At 41.4% G+C, this 16,120-nt stretch overlaps 1 protein-coding gene across 9 annotated transcripts in view; it reads left to right on the forward strand.

The window, feature by feature from the left end:
* The first annotated feature begins 6,180 nt into the window (after window positions 1-6,180).
* The window catches only part of SLAIN1 (SLAIN motif family member 1), a 60,397-nt gene continuing 50,457 nt past the window's right edge, over window positions 6,181-16,120 (forward strand). For 4 of the 9 annotated variants that reach the window (XM_055542718.1, XM_055542717.1, XM_055542719.1 and 1 more), the window contains exon 1: window positions 9,650-10,496. In XM_055542718.1, coding sequence (XP_055398693.1) covers window positions 9,883-10,496 — 614 coding nt within the window. In that variant the 5' untranslated portion in view covers window positions 9,650-9,882. The other 5 variants (XM_055542724.1, XM_055542728.1, XM_055542725.1 and 2 more) reach the window with 5 other exon arrangements.

Raw genomic sequence — 16,120 nt, forward strand, 5'->3', positions numbered from 1 at the left:
TATGGAATCTAAAAACAAAACACAATAAAACAAAACAAAAAAATGAATTCACAGATACAGAGTGCATGGTTTGATGGTAGAGAGATGGTCAAAAGGTACAAACTTCCAGTTATAAAATAAATAAGTCATGGGGATATAATATTCAGCTTGATGACTATAGTTTTAAAATATCACGTTATATATTTGAATGTTGCTAAGGGGGTAGATTTTAAAAGTTTTCATTACAAGAAAAAAAATGTAAATACATTAGGATGTTAGCTAGACTTACTGTGGTGGTCATTTCACAACACATATGATTATTGAATCATTATGTTGTACACCTGAAACTAATATTATATGCCAATTATATCTCAATTTAAAGAGTCAGTGAATCTGATTTATATACACCATGACTTCTAATCACAATGCCATTAAATAAGAAATCATTGAGAAATCGGTGTGCAGGTCAAGAAGCAACAGTTAGAACTGGACATGGAACAACAGACTGATTCCAGATAGGAAAAGGAGTACGTCAAGGCTGTATATTGTCACCCTGCTTATTTAACTTATATACAGAGTACATCATGAGAAATGCTGGGCTGGAGGAAGCACAAGCTGGGATCAAGATTGCTGGGAGAAATATCAATAACCTCAGATATGCAGATGACACCACACTTATGGCAGAAAGCAAAGAACTAAAGAGCCTCTTGATGAAAGTGAAAGAGGAGAGTGCAAAAGTTGGCTTAAAGCTCAACATTCAGAAACTAAGATCATGGCATCAGATCCCATCACTTCATGGCAAATAGATGGGGAAACAGTGGAAATAATGATAGATTTTATTTTGGGGGGCTCCAAAATCACTGCAGATGGTATCTGTAGCCATGAAATTTTTAACGCTTACTCCTTGGAAGGAAAGTTATAACCAAACCTAGACAACATATTAAAAAGCAGAGACATTACTTTGCCAACAAAGGTCCATCTAGTCAAGGCTATGGTTTTTCCAATAGTCATGTATGGATGTGAGAGTTGGAATATAAAGAAAGTTGGGTGCCGAAAAATTGATGCTTTTGAACTGTGGTGTTGGAGAAGACTCTTGAGAGTCTCTTGGAGTGCAAGGAGATCCAATCAGTCCATCTTAAATGAAATCAGTCTTGAATATTCACTGGGAGGACTGATGTTGAAGCTGAAACTCCAAGACTTTGGCCACTCGATGCGAAGAGCTAATTCATTGGAAAAAACCCTGGTACTGGGAAAGATTGAGGGCAGGAGGAGAAGGGGACAACAGAGGATGAGATGGTTGGATGGCATCACCGACTCAATGGATATGAGTTTGAGTAAACTCTGGGAGTTGGTGATGGACAGGGAGGCCTGGCATGCTGCAGTCCATGGGGTTGCAAAGAGTCGGACATGACTGAGTGACTGAACTGAACTGAACTGAGTAAAAATAATAAGAAAGTTTAGATATATATTTAAACTAAACCTATATTTTTAAATTACAAATGAACTCAAGATACAATCACAATGAATTTCTAGTCAGATAACCATAAAAGCAGGAGATTCCAAAATTTAAGGGGGTCAGCCAAAATATTTAAGATAAATCTCAGCCTTCAATTTATTTAGTAGCAGGAAACATTTACTTAAAATTACATTGTAGCGGGCAGTGCCGTGGGCATCCCTGGTGGCTCAGATGGTAAAGAATCTGCCTGCAATGATCCCTGGGTCTGGAAGATCCCCTGGAGAAGGAAATGGCAACCCATTCCAGTATTCTTGCCTGAAGAATTCCATGGACAGAGAAGCATGGTGGGCTACAGTCTGTGGGGCTGCAAAGAGTCGACTGAGGGACAGACTTAACATTCCCACTTTTCACTTCAGACAGTGCTGTACACTAAATAGGTCCAGTTCTCTTTTAGGTCACAGGATACTGTTGCCAAAACTCAGCCTCTGGTCACTGGTGCCGATTAGAAACACAGGGACAGAGTTTTGGGTAAGGGAGGAAAGAGTAGCTTTTATTGCTTTGCCAGGCAAAGGGGGGCCACAGTGGCCTAATGCCTTCAAGACTGTGCCCTCCAATGCTGGAGAGGGTAGCGAGGAGTTTTATAGTGTTCAAAGAGTGGGGCGTGATCAGCTTGTGGCCAATTCTTGGATTGGTTGGCATCAAGGTGAAGTTTGAAGTGTCATCAACCTTCTGGTTTCACCTAGTCTAGGGTCTGTGTTCTTGTGGTCAGCAGTTTTCATCTGGAGGGGGTCTGCTTCCCATAAAAACAACTCAGGAATGTGTGTCAGGCCTTTATCTATATCTTCCAGGGAACTGCGAGTTCAGTGATTCTGCTCTGTGACAGAATTATAATCTAAATTGTTACTAGTTCCCCTGTCCAACAGCTAGTCTTTGTTTCTGCACCTTCGCATTTCCCCATCATTAACTACTGAGTCGGCATTTTATTTCAAAAGACAAAGACATAGGGGTTTGTCCGTAGTTTCAGTTCCATGACATACTCCTGTTACTTTAAAAGTGTATGTAACCCTGTGACTTGCTTTGGGCAATGAAATGTGGATAGAAGGAACTTTTGCCACTTTCAGGCAGTAGCTTTCTGAGCTATCATGTGGGTTGTCCAGGTACTTTATTCTTACCTTGGCAATGATGCATGCTAAGTTGCTTCAGCCTTGTCTGACTTTGCAGCCCTATGGATTGCAGCCTGCCAGGCTCCTCTGTCCATGAAATTCTCCAGGCAAGAATGCTGGAGTGGATTGTCATGGCCTTCTCTAGGGGATCTTCCTGGCCCAGGGATTGAACTGGCATCTTTTACATCTCCTGCATTGGCAGGCAAGTTTACCTTTACCTTGGTAAACTAGGTATCAATAGTTTACCACTAGCGCCACCTGGGAAGCCCTTAGCAATGATAGACATTGAGCAAAGGCCGACAGTCTTCTGAGTCACACTCTAGCTCTTTCCCTGTGTGTCCACATGTGCAATGCCACAGCATCCTAGAGACAGATTGCTACCATCTCACTTTCAAGTTGGGTTTCCACATTAGACTCTGTGGAAGATGTCTGTCTTCAATGAATGAAATTAATTTAGATCTCTCTTCTTTGAAGCTGTATTTGCAATCTGTTGGTCTCATCACCTACTGAGCCTGATCTTTTAAAATTTTATTGTCTGTTGTTTTCTCTGTTTCCAGGTTTTCAGTAGCACATGAGAAGGTTCAGACACTGTTTTCATAGACTAATAGAAAGTGGTTACAATTACTATTAAATAAAGCCTACAGTCTGAAAACAGAGGCTTTAAACTGGCTACAAAGCTGGAAATCTGTCTAGTAGTTAACCCCTGATCCTCCCCCATCCTATTTGCTATTCTTTAGTTCTCAGAGTAAATATCTCTGAGATATTCTGCATTCCGTTTTGATGAAAGGGATCATATTTTTTAATAAAGAATTTTCTGGGGCTTTTGGGGCAGTCCAGTGGTTAAGAATCCACCCTTCTAATGCAGGGGGCGCAGGTTCAATCCCTGGTTGAGGAACTAAGATCCCACATGCCACGTGCTGTGGACCCCCCACTCCAATATTGGTTCATAATAAAGTATTTTCTGTTAGTTGACACTTCCTTTCTGAAACTAAACAAACAAAAAATATTCCTGAAGATGAGAAGTAAGAACATATTTGTAATCATGATGACAAAGTCCTTCAGTGACATGATTATAACTGTTGCCTCCATGAAGGATTTCGGATGAGTGAAATAGTGAAACACAGATAACCTGGTTATGGGTCTCAATTATTGCATTTTCTGAAAATTCATTATGTGCACTGACCATTGTTAGGCACTCACTGTAGGTTTATTTTGAGTAAACTTGCAGTGATTTCTTTGAGGCTGGCTTATACTGATAATTTCTAGAATGTGATGCCGTGCCAAGAGAACACTGCACTGTTTTCTGTATTGCCTTTTGCTTAGATTCCCATAATGTCTTTGCAGCTATGCCAGTAACTTGAAAGAGAACTAAAGGATCCACTATCATAGAAGGACTTCTTGCTCTGCTGTGTCAGACTTTCAAATGATTTCTGACTTTGATTTGTAACACTCCAGTGCGATTACAAATTTTTGCAAAGAAGTTTTTTTTTTAATAAAAGCTTTGGAAATTATCAAAGAAAAAAAGAGCTCTTTTGAATTAAAGAAAGAAAACTACCACACTGACTTTTATGATGAGAGGTACATTTGAGGAAAACAAGAAATTAGATTGTTCAAAATTCAAACACTTTCAAAAGCTCTAGACATCCAGTGCAATGGTAATATAAAGTACCAACTTTTGCCACCAAGACTCAAGTTATACCAGATTCATTTTTCTCTTATAAAGTTAAAAAAATGAAGAAAAAATGAAAAGATGCCTATTTTTCAAGGTTTAAGTAACCGTATATGTTTTCTTTCAAAAAAAACAACTTGTTCAAAAGTGTCTGTTTTAGTTTTGAAAGTTTCAGATTTTGAAATGTTTATGAACTTCAAAAAATTACTTTTACATTTTTGAATTTTTAAATACATCCATAATCATGATGGGATCTGTTCAAACCCACCATAGGCTGTGACTTGGTTTCTTCTGAGTATTCTTAAGAGCGGTTTTGACATGTGAAGAATCCAAATGCCTAGAAATACAATACAAAGCAGTGATAGTTCATGCTGTTTTGTCATCTGTGCAGAAATAAGCATTGAATGAATAGCCTTTGTACTGTCAGAAGTGTTGGACCAGCACTGGCAACTTTGTTGATTTTGGAAACCTACTGTTTTCTCATCTGTGCTTGGTGACTTTTTAAGTTCCAGTAATATTTGCTTGTTAATGAATCAGACTTTGTTCAAGGCATTCTTGGCTATTGATTTTGCATAAGTCAATAGTTTTTATTGATAAACCATTAAGAACAGAGTATGGTATTCTGCTGGGTTCAGTTTAAGACCAGAAAAGACATACTGCAATTAACAAGCTAGGACTGCCTAGCTTTCAATTCCTGGCTCTGCCACTTTGTAGCTGGGTAACTTTGGGTAGGGGCGTCCCAGGTGCCTTAGTGATAAACAATCTGCCTACTGATGCAGGAGACACAGGAGACAAGGGTTATATCCCTGGATCAGGACGATGCCCTGGAGGAAGAAATGGCAACCCACTACAGTATTCTTGCCTGAAAAATCCCATGGACAGAGAAGCCTGGTGGGCTACAGTTCATGGGGTTGACTGAGCGACTGAGCACACAATTTTGGGTAGTTTGTTTGACTTCCTGTGCCTCAGTTTCCTCATTTATAAAACAAGACTAATTATAGAAAGTACTTCAAAGGGCGTTTGATGATTAAATGAGTTAATGCAAGTAAAGGGCTTAGAACATGTGGCATTTAGTAAGACCCCTAGCTACTATTAGGGTAAATATTTAAAGTTTCATTTTACTGGGCATGGTAGATGCGTGAGTGATTCATAAAAACAAAACAAATTGACCACAGAGGAAATGATATTGATCAGGAGTTAGAGCTCTGTGCTGTATCCTACTTCTGTTGTTGCTTTGAAATATCCTAGATTCTGTCTGATAAATGAATATCACAATACTTGCCCAATGCCTCGCTTGCTTGATAAGGAGAATCAAATGAAATAACATATACTTTCTACATGAAGTCTTCCCAAAATTTTAGCCAAAATTAATTGTTCCTTCTTGGGCACTCCCTAAGCTTTCGACTTGTATTTTTATCATGACGCATAACACACTAAGTCTTAATCAATTGTTTATATGCTTCTTTCACCAACTCGATAAGGTCTTGGTGGTGGAGACACTGTCTTACTTTTAAAAGGTTATCTAGCATCGTGACTTGAACATAATAGATACGTGATAAGTGTTTATTAAAAAGGGCTCTGACAAGGATACCTTGCCAAGTCAACAGAATTATTATTATTACTATTATGGTTATAGTAACTACCATTGTATGTAACTTTACAGGGTATAATTACAGGGGTTGTTGGCGTGAATTCTAGTGGTAGAGTTGGGTGGGGTCTGAATGGAGCAACCCATACAGAGATTCATTTACATAAATTCTAGCTTCATATATTTTTGTTTTCTCTCAGTGTTATTCCCTTACTCTAAAATCCACACATTAATGCAGCAAGCATTTTTCTAGCTTTTAATTAGGTCAGACGTGAAATAATTATCATGGAGTCTGCAAAAAGCCTTCTAATCTTTCCATGCTGTTACCATATGACAAATGAGGCTTATAGAAGTAACCCATTAGGGTCTTGTCTAAATTTCAGCTGGAACTTGGGTATTTATTTATTTATTCATCTATTCTTTAAAAAGACACTTCAATGTGTTTTTGCTAAGTGCTGGATTTGCTAGACACTGGACAAGGGTAGTGGGGACCCACATTATTCAGGACTATTTTGCATGGATAAACAGGAATCTCGATTAAGAGGGAAAAAAAATCAGACTGTGGCCTTTCTAAATGAACTTGAAAATGGAGCTGGGGATCTTTAATCGTCAGGTGATTTTCTCAGGTGGCACAGTAGTAAAAGAATCCACCTGCTAATGCAGGAGATGTAAGAGACACGGGTTTGATCCCTGGGTTGGGAAGATCCCCTGGAGGAGGGCATGGGAACCCACTCCAGTATTCTAGCCTGGAAAATTCCATGGACAGAGAAACCTGGCAGGCTACAGTCCAGGGGGTCACAAAGAATTGGACATGATTGAGCACACAACCCTTGGTAACGTATCAGGTGATTTTCTCTCCTTATAGTATTTGGATTTATCAACTTTAATGAATGTAGTGGTCATATTAGGATATATCCATTGCACTGATGGAAAATCTACATTTAAAACATAAGGGGCTTACTCTTAGTAGAATTTCACTCTAAGACAAAGGCACAAAAAGAACAGTGGTTGGGCCACTAGAAACTGTGCCAAGAATTTTCAAGACTGAATTGGGCAAGTAATCTAACTTCGTTAGCCTATCTGTGAAACTAGGATAATGGACTGTTCCTAGATTTACTTGGAGAATCAGATTTACAGACTCAGGAAGAAACTACGCTGTCTTTGCAATTTTGTGGATGAATCAATTTGGTGTCCATAGATACTATTCCAGGTATAGTGAAAAATACAAATCAAAATAAGTTATTTTCTCTCTTGAATTTCACTAGAGTGACCCAGTGACCACAATTCTGGAGTGTAAGGAATGGGGAGCACTGGTGAAATACCTATTTCTTTATCTGATTTTGAATGTGCGATAGATGGATAATTCTCATCAATTTATGGTGTTTCAAATGTATACTTAAAGTATAAAATTTTTAATGAGATATGTGCCTTTATTTTCCATATCTTGTTTGTAAATCTCTGCAATCACCCCATGTATTTCATTTAAAACAAAAATATTTTAAAATTGAGAAGCTAGGCATGCACTTTCAACACACAGAGCTTACAAATTTGCATCAAAATAAAAAAAAATCAAGACTGCTTAATTGAAACCTTGACACCATCAACCTCTTTAATTACGTGTTAAAGAGACAGGCATCCTAGAGATAAGCAACTTAAAATCAGTGTGCATTTTGAGTGTTTCTGGGGTGTGTACATATGTAATTCCCAGAAGGGGGAAAAAAAGAGGTGCTTTCATAGAAAAGAAAGAGATGATTTAAAATTTCTCTATTCCTGAATTTCTTCACACTTAAAAAACAGGAAGAGGGCAAATTTTTCTTTCTGGAAGAAGAATGCAGAATAGAAATTTAGGATGGGAACGTTTCATCTCTTTGCGAGGTCTAAATTTCAAGGAATGCTCTCTTTGGAAACAACAAAGATTTTTTAAAATACTAATTGCTACTTAGAAAACAGTTCTCAGGATTGACTACTGATTGCTTGGATGTATTCTATACACCTTACTGAGTATATGGGGGAGGAGCGGGATTTTTTCCTCTCCTTCTCCAGAGTATATAAATTTTGCAGAAAAATGACTCCTTTTCTTTATGTCTTAATTCTGTCTTTGCTCTTCTGCTCCTATTCCCAATTTCTTTTGCTAATGTGGAACCCAGCAGCTCTTTGTTCTCATTGTATCTGTTGTCTCCCTTTGTGTTGCAAGGATACTGCTCTCTGCATCTGCCACTGAGCATGCGGAAAATCCTTCCATAGATTCTTCACTTTAGGACTTTCAGTAGAATTACTCCACTTCTCCAGGTTTTAGTAATAACCAGAATATCTAGAAGCTAGACGGAAACTTGGAAAGGTGATGGGTGATACAGGTGGTTCCGGTGGTCTAGCAAGCTGGGACGCTTGGTAGGAAGACTCAGGGAACCAATTACACATATTTATCTGATTTACGGAAGATCTCACCAAGCAAGTGAAATGGTGATCACCCTCCCTACACATAGAAGTTGGAGATATAAATGGGCAACTGACAAGACACAAGTGTTTCTGAGCAGGAAGGCACAGAGCTGTATCTGTCATAAAACCAACAGATACAATATGGGAGCAGTTCCAGAGGGATGGTCACGCAGACTGGTATGGAAAAGTCCCAGAGCTTCACTAGATAGTGTATCATCTGAGGATGAGAGCCAGTTGTGCGGAAGTGTCTTATAATAAAGCCCTCAGACTTTTCTCCGTGTTCAACACCCCCAATTGCTACGTCAATATTAATGGAATGAAACTTGACTCAATTCTTCTGCTTAAGAACCCTTCCCCAACCCCGTTTAAAAGCAGATCTATCAATAATTTCCGGAAGATGGAAGAAAAGGCAGTTCGCAGGAGAGACAGGGGTACCCGGGTCAGAGTTCCTAGGTTTTCTGCTTTTCTTCCCCACCCCCACCCCAGAAAGACCTAAGAGCTTATAAATTATTTAACAGATGGAACATCATTCAATTTTACTAATGTTTCTCCCATAATGATTTTTTTGTCTGTTTTGTTCACTTGAATGCTTGGCCAACTTTTAGAACGGTATCTGGCGCAGAGTTAGGAGCTCAAAGATCTTTTGTTTAATGAATGTATGATTATATACATGGTATAAAAATGCTCTTTTTCGTGTTAAACATTGGCGGTAGTAGAACAGTTCAAATCGGACGACTTTAGAATAAGCTGGACACTTGGCTCTTTACCAACTGGTCACTCTCCCCCTCTTAGTGAGAGGGCGATTTTCTTTCTCCTGGACTCTTCGCTCTCTCACCACTCTGTTTTTGCATTACCAATTAGGGGCTTAACAGCATCATCTCAAAGCCTTTCCGCTCCACGTTTTTACTCTTTGGTACTCATCGTTCCCTGGCCTTTTGGATTTCGATTGGTTTAACCAGCTAGTGGCTAGTAGATGCTGTCGTTCAGCACAAGCGCTCTGGCAAAAGACCAAACCTGCGGGCATTCTCTGCCCCCAGCCAAGGCAGGCACCTGCAGCGCCTGCTTTTTTGGAACACCGCCCCTGGTTCTCAAGTCGGCGCAGTTCGCTCCCCGGCCGCGGCTAGAGGAAGTGCCCGTGGCGGGAAAGTGCTGGCCGCGTCCAATCAGGCACCTGGGATTGGGTAGCGTGGGCGGGGGCGGTGGCCCAAGGACCCCGGCCCGCGCCCCGCCCCTCGCGAGCGCCTCGGGCCCCCACCTCAAAGTCCTGTCCTACACCCCGGCCCCGCCCACCCGGCGCCCGCGCCCCGCCCCGCCCGGGGGCCGCGGCTAAAACCCGGAGCCTTCTCTGCGCCCAGGGGACTGGAGGGACGCTCTGAGCATGTGCAGAGCGGCTCGGCGGCTGCTGCTTCGGCGGGAGGCTGGGCCCGGGTGCTGATGCGAATCGCCCGCTCGGCCTCCGCCTAGCGAGGTCGGCCGTCCGGGCCGGGGCGGTAAGGAAGGAGCCGTAGCTTCTCCCTGCGACGCGAGGAGCTGGTGCTTCGGCACGCCCCCACCCCCTCCCCGGGTGTCCGAGGCGCCCTCTGGGCCCACGATGATGGCGGAGCAGGTGAAATGCGCTTCGGCGGGGGGCGGCTCCGGAGCGGGCTCCGGGCAGGTGGTGAACACCGAGCTGGAGGTGAAGAAGCTGAAGGAGCTGGTGCGCATGCTGGAGAAGCAGAACGAGCAGCTGCGTAGCCAGACGGCCACCGCGTCCGCCGCCCCGCACCTGCTGCTCCTGTCGCCGCCGCCGCCGCCCGCCGCGCCACCGCCCGCCGGGGCCTGTAGCCCCTTGGCCCCGCGGAGCCCTCCGGCCGCCGCCGCCGCCTCGGGGGGCCTGGGGTTGGGGCTGGCTTTGGCTGCTGGGGGCGGCGGCGGCAGCGGCGGCTCCAGCCCCGCTTTCCCGGGGACCTACTGCCTGCCCAGCCCGGCGCCCTCCCTGCTCTGCAGCCTGGCGCAGCCCCCCGAGGCTCCCTTCGTCTACTTCAAGCCTGCGGCGGGCTTCTTCGGCGCGGGCGGCGGCGGCGGCGGCCCGGAGCCCGGGGGCGCGGGGACACCGCCGGGGGCCGCCGCCGCGCCCTCCTCGCCGCCCCCCACGCTGCTGGACGAGGTGGAGCCGCTGGACCTGGAGAGCTTGGCCGCCTGGCGGGAAGAGGACGACTACACCTGGTATTGCCGAGCTCCGCTGCGATCCCCGGGGAGGGCGAGGGCTGGGCGGGAGAGTGGGGGGACCACAGCCGTCGTCCGTAGACGGGGTGACCAGGCAGATGCTGAGCTGGGCGATAAGCAGAGGCTGTTGAACCAGGGTGGAAACCTATTTTCTCATAGTTCAGGCTGATCCATCAACAGGCTGACCCGTTGTCTGGCGATGAGCTAGCTGGTCCTTTTCATCTCCTTGTTTTGTCTTTGCTGATGATTGGGTACCAAAGCTCCTCGTTAGCGTTAACTGCAAAATCCACGCTGTCTTTTTGTCACTCAGTCCTGCTTTTTTTTTTTCTTCTTCCAGTCTTTTGGGGGATGGGTAGGGGTTGGCTTCTATCTGCGCTGTTACTGTTCTGTCCTCCCAAACCAAGACTGGGGGCAGCATTGGCGTGCTGTCCCTACCTCCGTGGTACCCTAAGCCACCTAGTGATGGTTCTCTCTCGAAGAGGTTCGTTCTGTCTGTTGATTGTCTTCATTTGCTACATCTTTGATAGCTTCTCACTTCAGAGACTGACTTGCTTTTCGCAGTGTGCTGAACTCAATGGCTTTCCTATCAGTAACGGTGATAAGAAAAAAAAAGCTTTTCGGGGAATGGTGTGAGCAGCTTGAAGGCACTCTGTTACCTAGGACCCGAGGAACTTGCTTAAAAAAATAAATTCGTGATTGAAGAAAAGTGAGCTTAGAGAAGCTGCTTTTATTTATTTTTTTTAGGAACTACAAGTTATCAGAAAACTTGAGGCTGGCAGCCCTTCTTCGGTTGAAATCTGTTAGCTCTATTTTCACAGATCAGTGGGTACCTGGGGGCGGTAGTGGTTGGAGTTCTGATTTCTTTATTTGTAATGGTGCTTGCTCATGGAGTAGTCACTTCATGCCTATTTAGGTTGGTTCACGTTGTCCTTGGTCACTAGAGGCAGTGTGATGTGGTCAGATGAGTAGATCCTTCAGATCAGGTAGGACTTAGATTCAGGCCTGGTGAATGAACAGCATTCACCTGTACTTAGCAGTGGCCTGAAGAATAGTTGTAGTCCTTCTCTCTATAATCTCAGGTCCTCTTCCTGTCTTCACTCTGGGTTTTCCTCACTTTCTTTGTGTTTCTGTTCCATGATTGCTAAGGAGGGAATGAGAGATGGAGAACCTTTTTGGTTCCTTTTTTTCCGCACTCTTACGGTGAGAACCGTGACTGTAGGGTTCACTAATTGACTTGATTCTGAGAGTCAAAATACTTGGAGCTCTTTCTATAAATAGGGGTAGTCATCCTCCTTCTGATTACGTTCAGGCAGCTGGGCAGGAGGCACAGGTTGTAAATATTGAAGCCACTCACTGCTTTCTGGAACTTTAACCATTTCATTTTTGTAAAGTCCAGGCTGTATTGTAACTTCAAATATAGCCTGAATATGGCACCAGAAAATGCCCTCATGGTGGTTCTTAAGGTTGTTCCTAGTAACTGTGAACCCTTTCGCCACTTTCAAATTATTTTAGATTGATTTAGTCCCCCCTTGGCCTTTTCTGGAGATGTGTACTTAAATAATAGAAGGAAACTTACTGTATTTTGGATGGGGATCGATCCTGTGCTTTAAAACTGTTAGCATTTTAAAACTTATGATATACTTACTATTTTACAAGTGTATTAGATTTACTAGCACATATGTTGTGAATATAATTGTAATATTTTCTTTTATTAAATAGATTTCAACTATATTTTGTTATCCTCCAACTGTTGCTAGTATTTTGATACCTAGGGTTTCCTTTTGTAGTTAAATTTTTGTCAAAACAGCATTAAAGTAACTTAAAAAATCACCTACTTAATGAGATTAGCCAATTAGCACTTCAGATGATTTGAAGCAAATCTAACCAGGTTTGAGTTGTAGCAGGATTTACTAATTTCACTCATCAAGTATATAGGTGAATGAATAAATCAATGCCTTGACACTTTACGGATGTTTCTACAGACCAATGGGACACTGTTTAGAGTATCTTCTTCAGAACAAACCAGGGTTAGAATCCCAAGTGGAAAAACAGGGAGGGGTTGTTAATCTTAGTGGGATGGACTTAAATTTTTTTTAAAGTCCTCTGATTTATAGAAAACTTCCTATCATAGCACTTTTATACATTGAGATTTTTGTATTGCAGTACTTGGTTTATTGCTGAACAAGCAGTCAATGGGATTTACTTTTCAAAACTAAGCCCACTTGTTGATGCTTGAAGAGTTCTCTGATGTTCCTTCATCCCTATAAACCTCATCTTCCATCCTGGTGACGTCATTTGGCTTCCATGATGTGTTTGCAGGAGAGCAGCTTCACTTCCCACCCCTATTTATTAAGAAACAATTAAAGCTGACAAAATATGTATTTGATTATTTTTAAAAAATTTTAAAATTTTACATATTCATGTAAAAGACAAAACACAGACGTGAATATAAAGTCACAAAGGTCTTCCCTTTTGTCCTTAATTTACTACTGTGACTGAGTTAACCTTGTTAACCTTCAAGATAATTATACAAATTAACATGCAAATGTACACATCAGTACTTTTACACTTAGCTTTCATTGTATGTATCTTGCCAGTCTGTCCCCCTGTGCAAACAGTTGGATCATTTTTTCCCTGCAAACTTTAAACTTTTTATTTTGTATTGGATTATAGCTGATTAACATTTTGTGGTAGTTTCAGGTATAGAGTGAAGGGGCTCTGCCTTACATATACATGGATCCTTTCTCCCCCAAACCCACTTCCTATCCAGGCTGACACATAACATTGAGTAGAGTTCTGTGTCTTATACAACAGGCTCTTGTTGGTTATCCATTTTGAATGTAGCAGTGTGTACATGACCTTCCCAAACTCCCTAACTATCCCTTTGTCCCCGCAATCATAAGTTGGTTTTCTAAGTCTATAAGTCTCTTCCTGTTTTGTAAGTTCATTTGTATCTTTTCTTTTTAGATTCGCTATTAAAGTAACACTGTTAAGGAATAAGTTACTGTTAACTTTTATTACCTACAATTTTTCATGCATTTTTATCATGACTTGATCCTAATGGGTTAAACAAATTGATTATTTAGAATAGTACTTCCTGCTTAAATGTCCTAGAGAAAGTTTAGGAAAGAAAGTTCGCAAATGTAGGTTAATCATTGAACGTTTTAGAAGTTCTTTTATGCAAGGCTACTTCAAATAAAATCTTAGACTATAACTGTTCACCTTCTATTACAACCTAGGCAAAATTTGGCTCAAGAGAAAACAGTGAATAACAGAATAACATTTGCTTGGTGATAGTTTATTAATCAGTCAGATCTCATAGGCCTTTTTTCCCAAACAAGTTATTTACCTAAAAGCATCTTCTGATTAAAAAAAATTGGATGTAAGAATGATGTGTTCTGCTTTTTGTTTTGAAGAAAAGCTTTGAAACAAAACAATTGTCTCATTTCTTCAAATTCTTATCTTAGTTGAATTTTAAAGTGTTTAACTTTGCCTCAGTATAGTGTGGTTATTTTAGCAGCACAGTTCTGCTAGAAATAAATGTGTGAAAATTAAGTTGGTGGTTTCAGAATCTTAAGTCCAGTTATTACAATCCTATAGTAAACTTTACATTCTGCTCTGCTGTTGATGCCATCATATTACGAACTTGACAGCCTCAGCTCTCCAGGAGACCACAGACTAGAAAGTACAGCGGAGAAACTGATCATCAGCAGCAAATTAAAAGCTCAAAAGGACTAAAGTCCCAGTTCACGCACGGATGATCTGCTGGTCTGTGCAGAAGGATGTTTTAAAGGGCTCTGTCCCAGTGTCACCAGGCCAAAAAGGCCCAGGGTCCTTCTTAGGACCAGGAGAGGGAATCAGACTGGTATGAAGTAGCCATGGGAACAGTAAGTCATTAAGTGCATACTGGACCTTTCTCTGACCTATTTCAGTGTTAAGGGACTGAAGCTCCAAGGAGAAATAACTTATGTGAACCTCTTCAGTTATTTACTGAAAGAATTGACTAAAAATCAGGTTATGTGGATTCAAAAGCATTTATACCATTGATTATTTTTTTTTTTCCTCCAGGCATGGTTGTGACCCATTAGTAGGCTCCGAAGTCCATTTCATGGACTGACCTGTATTATTTTTTAATGAAGTGCAATAGACTATAAAATTAGGATCAGAGTGCCTGTATCTTATAATGCAAACATAGGTTGATTAAACTTATTTCAGTTTTATGTGTATATGGTCTACGTTGAAATAGTAAGTGCACTTGTGCATTATGGCTAAAGTTAGAATTTTCTAACTCCAGGGTTTTCTGTTTTAAAGCAAAATGGATTTGGAAAAACAAGTAGAAGAGCACAGTTCCGTGAGGATAGTGTAGCGCTGGGGCGTCTCAGGGCCTGCACACCTCAACCAGAAGACGAGCGTATTCAGACAATGCCAAGATTAAAACATGCCAGCTGATATAAAATATAACCATATAAGGAAACATTTATTTTAGTGGAGTGGCAATTAGCAGAGTATTGGGGTTTATGTAAAAGGGGTGTGGCAGGGATTTTAACTTGCTCAGTTGGGAAGCACGGGAGAAAAGTTCTTAATGATACAAGGGTAAAATGGTGGTATATACAAATTACGGAAAGCTTAGTGAATGAGATATTCATCCTCCTCGTATAACATCAAGGCCCTGGACAGCTGGCTAAAATCATTGCCAGTTTTGCATCAAAGCTGTTGAACACCTTGTGCTATACATATGGCACAGCTAAATTAGACCACCTAAACTGTTTTTTTTTTTTTTTCATAATTGATTTTCAGTGAAAAGACCAGAGGGTACTTCACTTTCTGACAATGCTAATTGAAAATACGCAGTGTTTTCTCAGAGCAAGGGGAGTTGACTGAAGTCTGTGCTGATGTGCCTTCTTAAATGAATAACTTTGAAAACCCTGCAGGGAGAGGTTGAAATTGAGTTTAGATCTAAATGTGGAGGGAGAGGGAGTGTCTGCTTTAGGACCCTTCAATAACTAAAATTTAGACTTGATGTTTCCTTTTAAATAGTTGGGGTAGATTTCTGACCGGCTTAACCCTAGCAGGTGCTACTGAATCTAAGCTGACTAAAGATTGATTGATTGTACTAATCAGCTACCGTGTTTTACCTTTCCTTAATATAAAAGTCCTAGTGATTGAAGCCTCTTAAAATGGCTTATCTGAAAATTGACACGTTTTCCTTTTCCGTGACAGGTCTGTGATATGCATGTAATTGTTTTGCAGTAACATTTATTTTTGATTATCTGCAAAAAGGTTGTTTTTAGAACCAAACGTTGAGATTAGCCAAGACAATTTTTCTAGACATTCTGAAATACATTTGAAGCCTTAAGGGTTATTATGGTAGACTTTGAATATTCCTTTTGGAAGGTTTGAAGAGAGGGGAAGGAAAATTAGAGTGTGACGTTTTAAATGATAGCTTTTCTAATATTTGTAGAATCCTCAAGTGTTAGACTAAGGCTTTTTAGATATTCTTGCCAGATTCTAACATACATCAATGAAACAGTAGAAGGTGAAAGAGCAATTGGTAGGAGGTATGTTGTATTAACAGTGGCAAATTAGGATATTGTAAATATTGCTGGCATTGTAATGATGAGGTG

The sequence above is a fragment of the Bubalus kerabau genome, chromosome 12, assembly GCF_029407905.1.
Source record: "Bubalus kerabau isolate K-KA32 ecotype Philippines breed swamp buffalo chromosome 12, PCC_UOA_SB_1v2, whole genome shotgun sequence".
Lineage (NCBI taxonomy): Eukaryota > Metazoa > Chordata > Mammalia > Artiodactyla > Bovidae > Bubalus > Bubalus kerabau.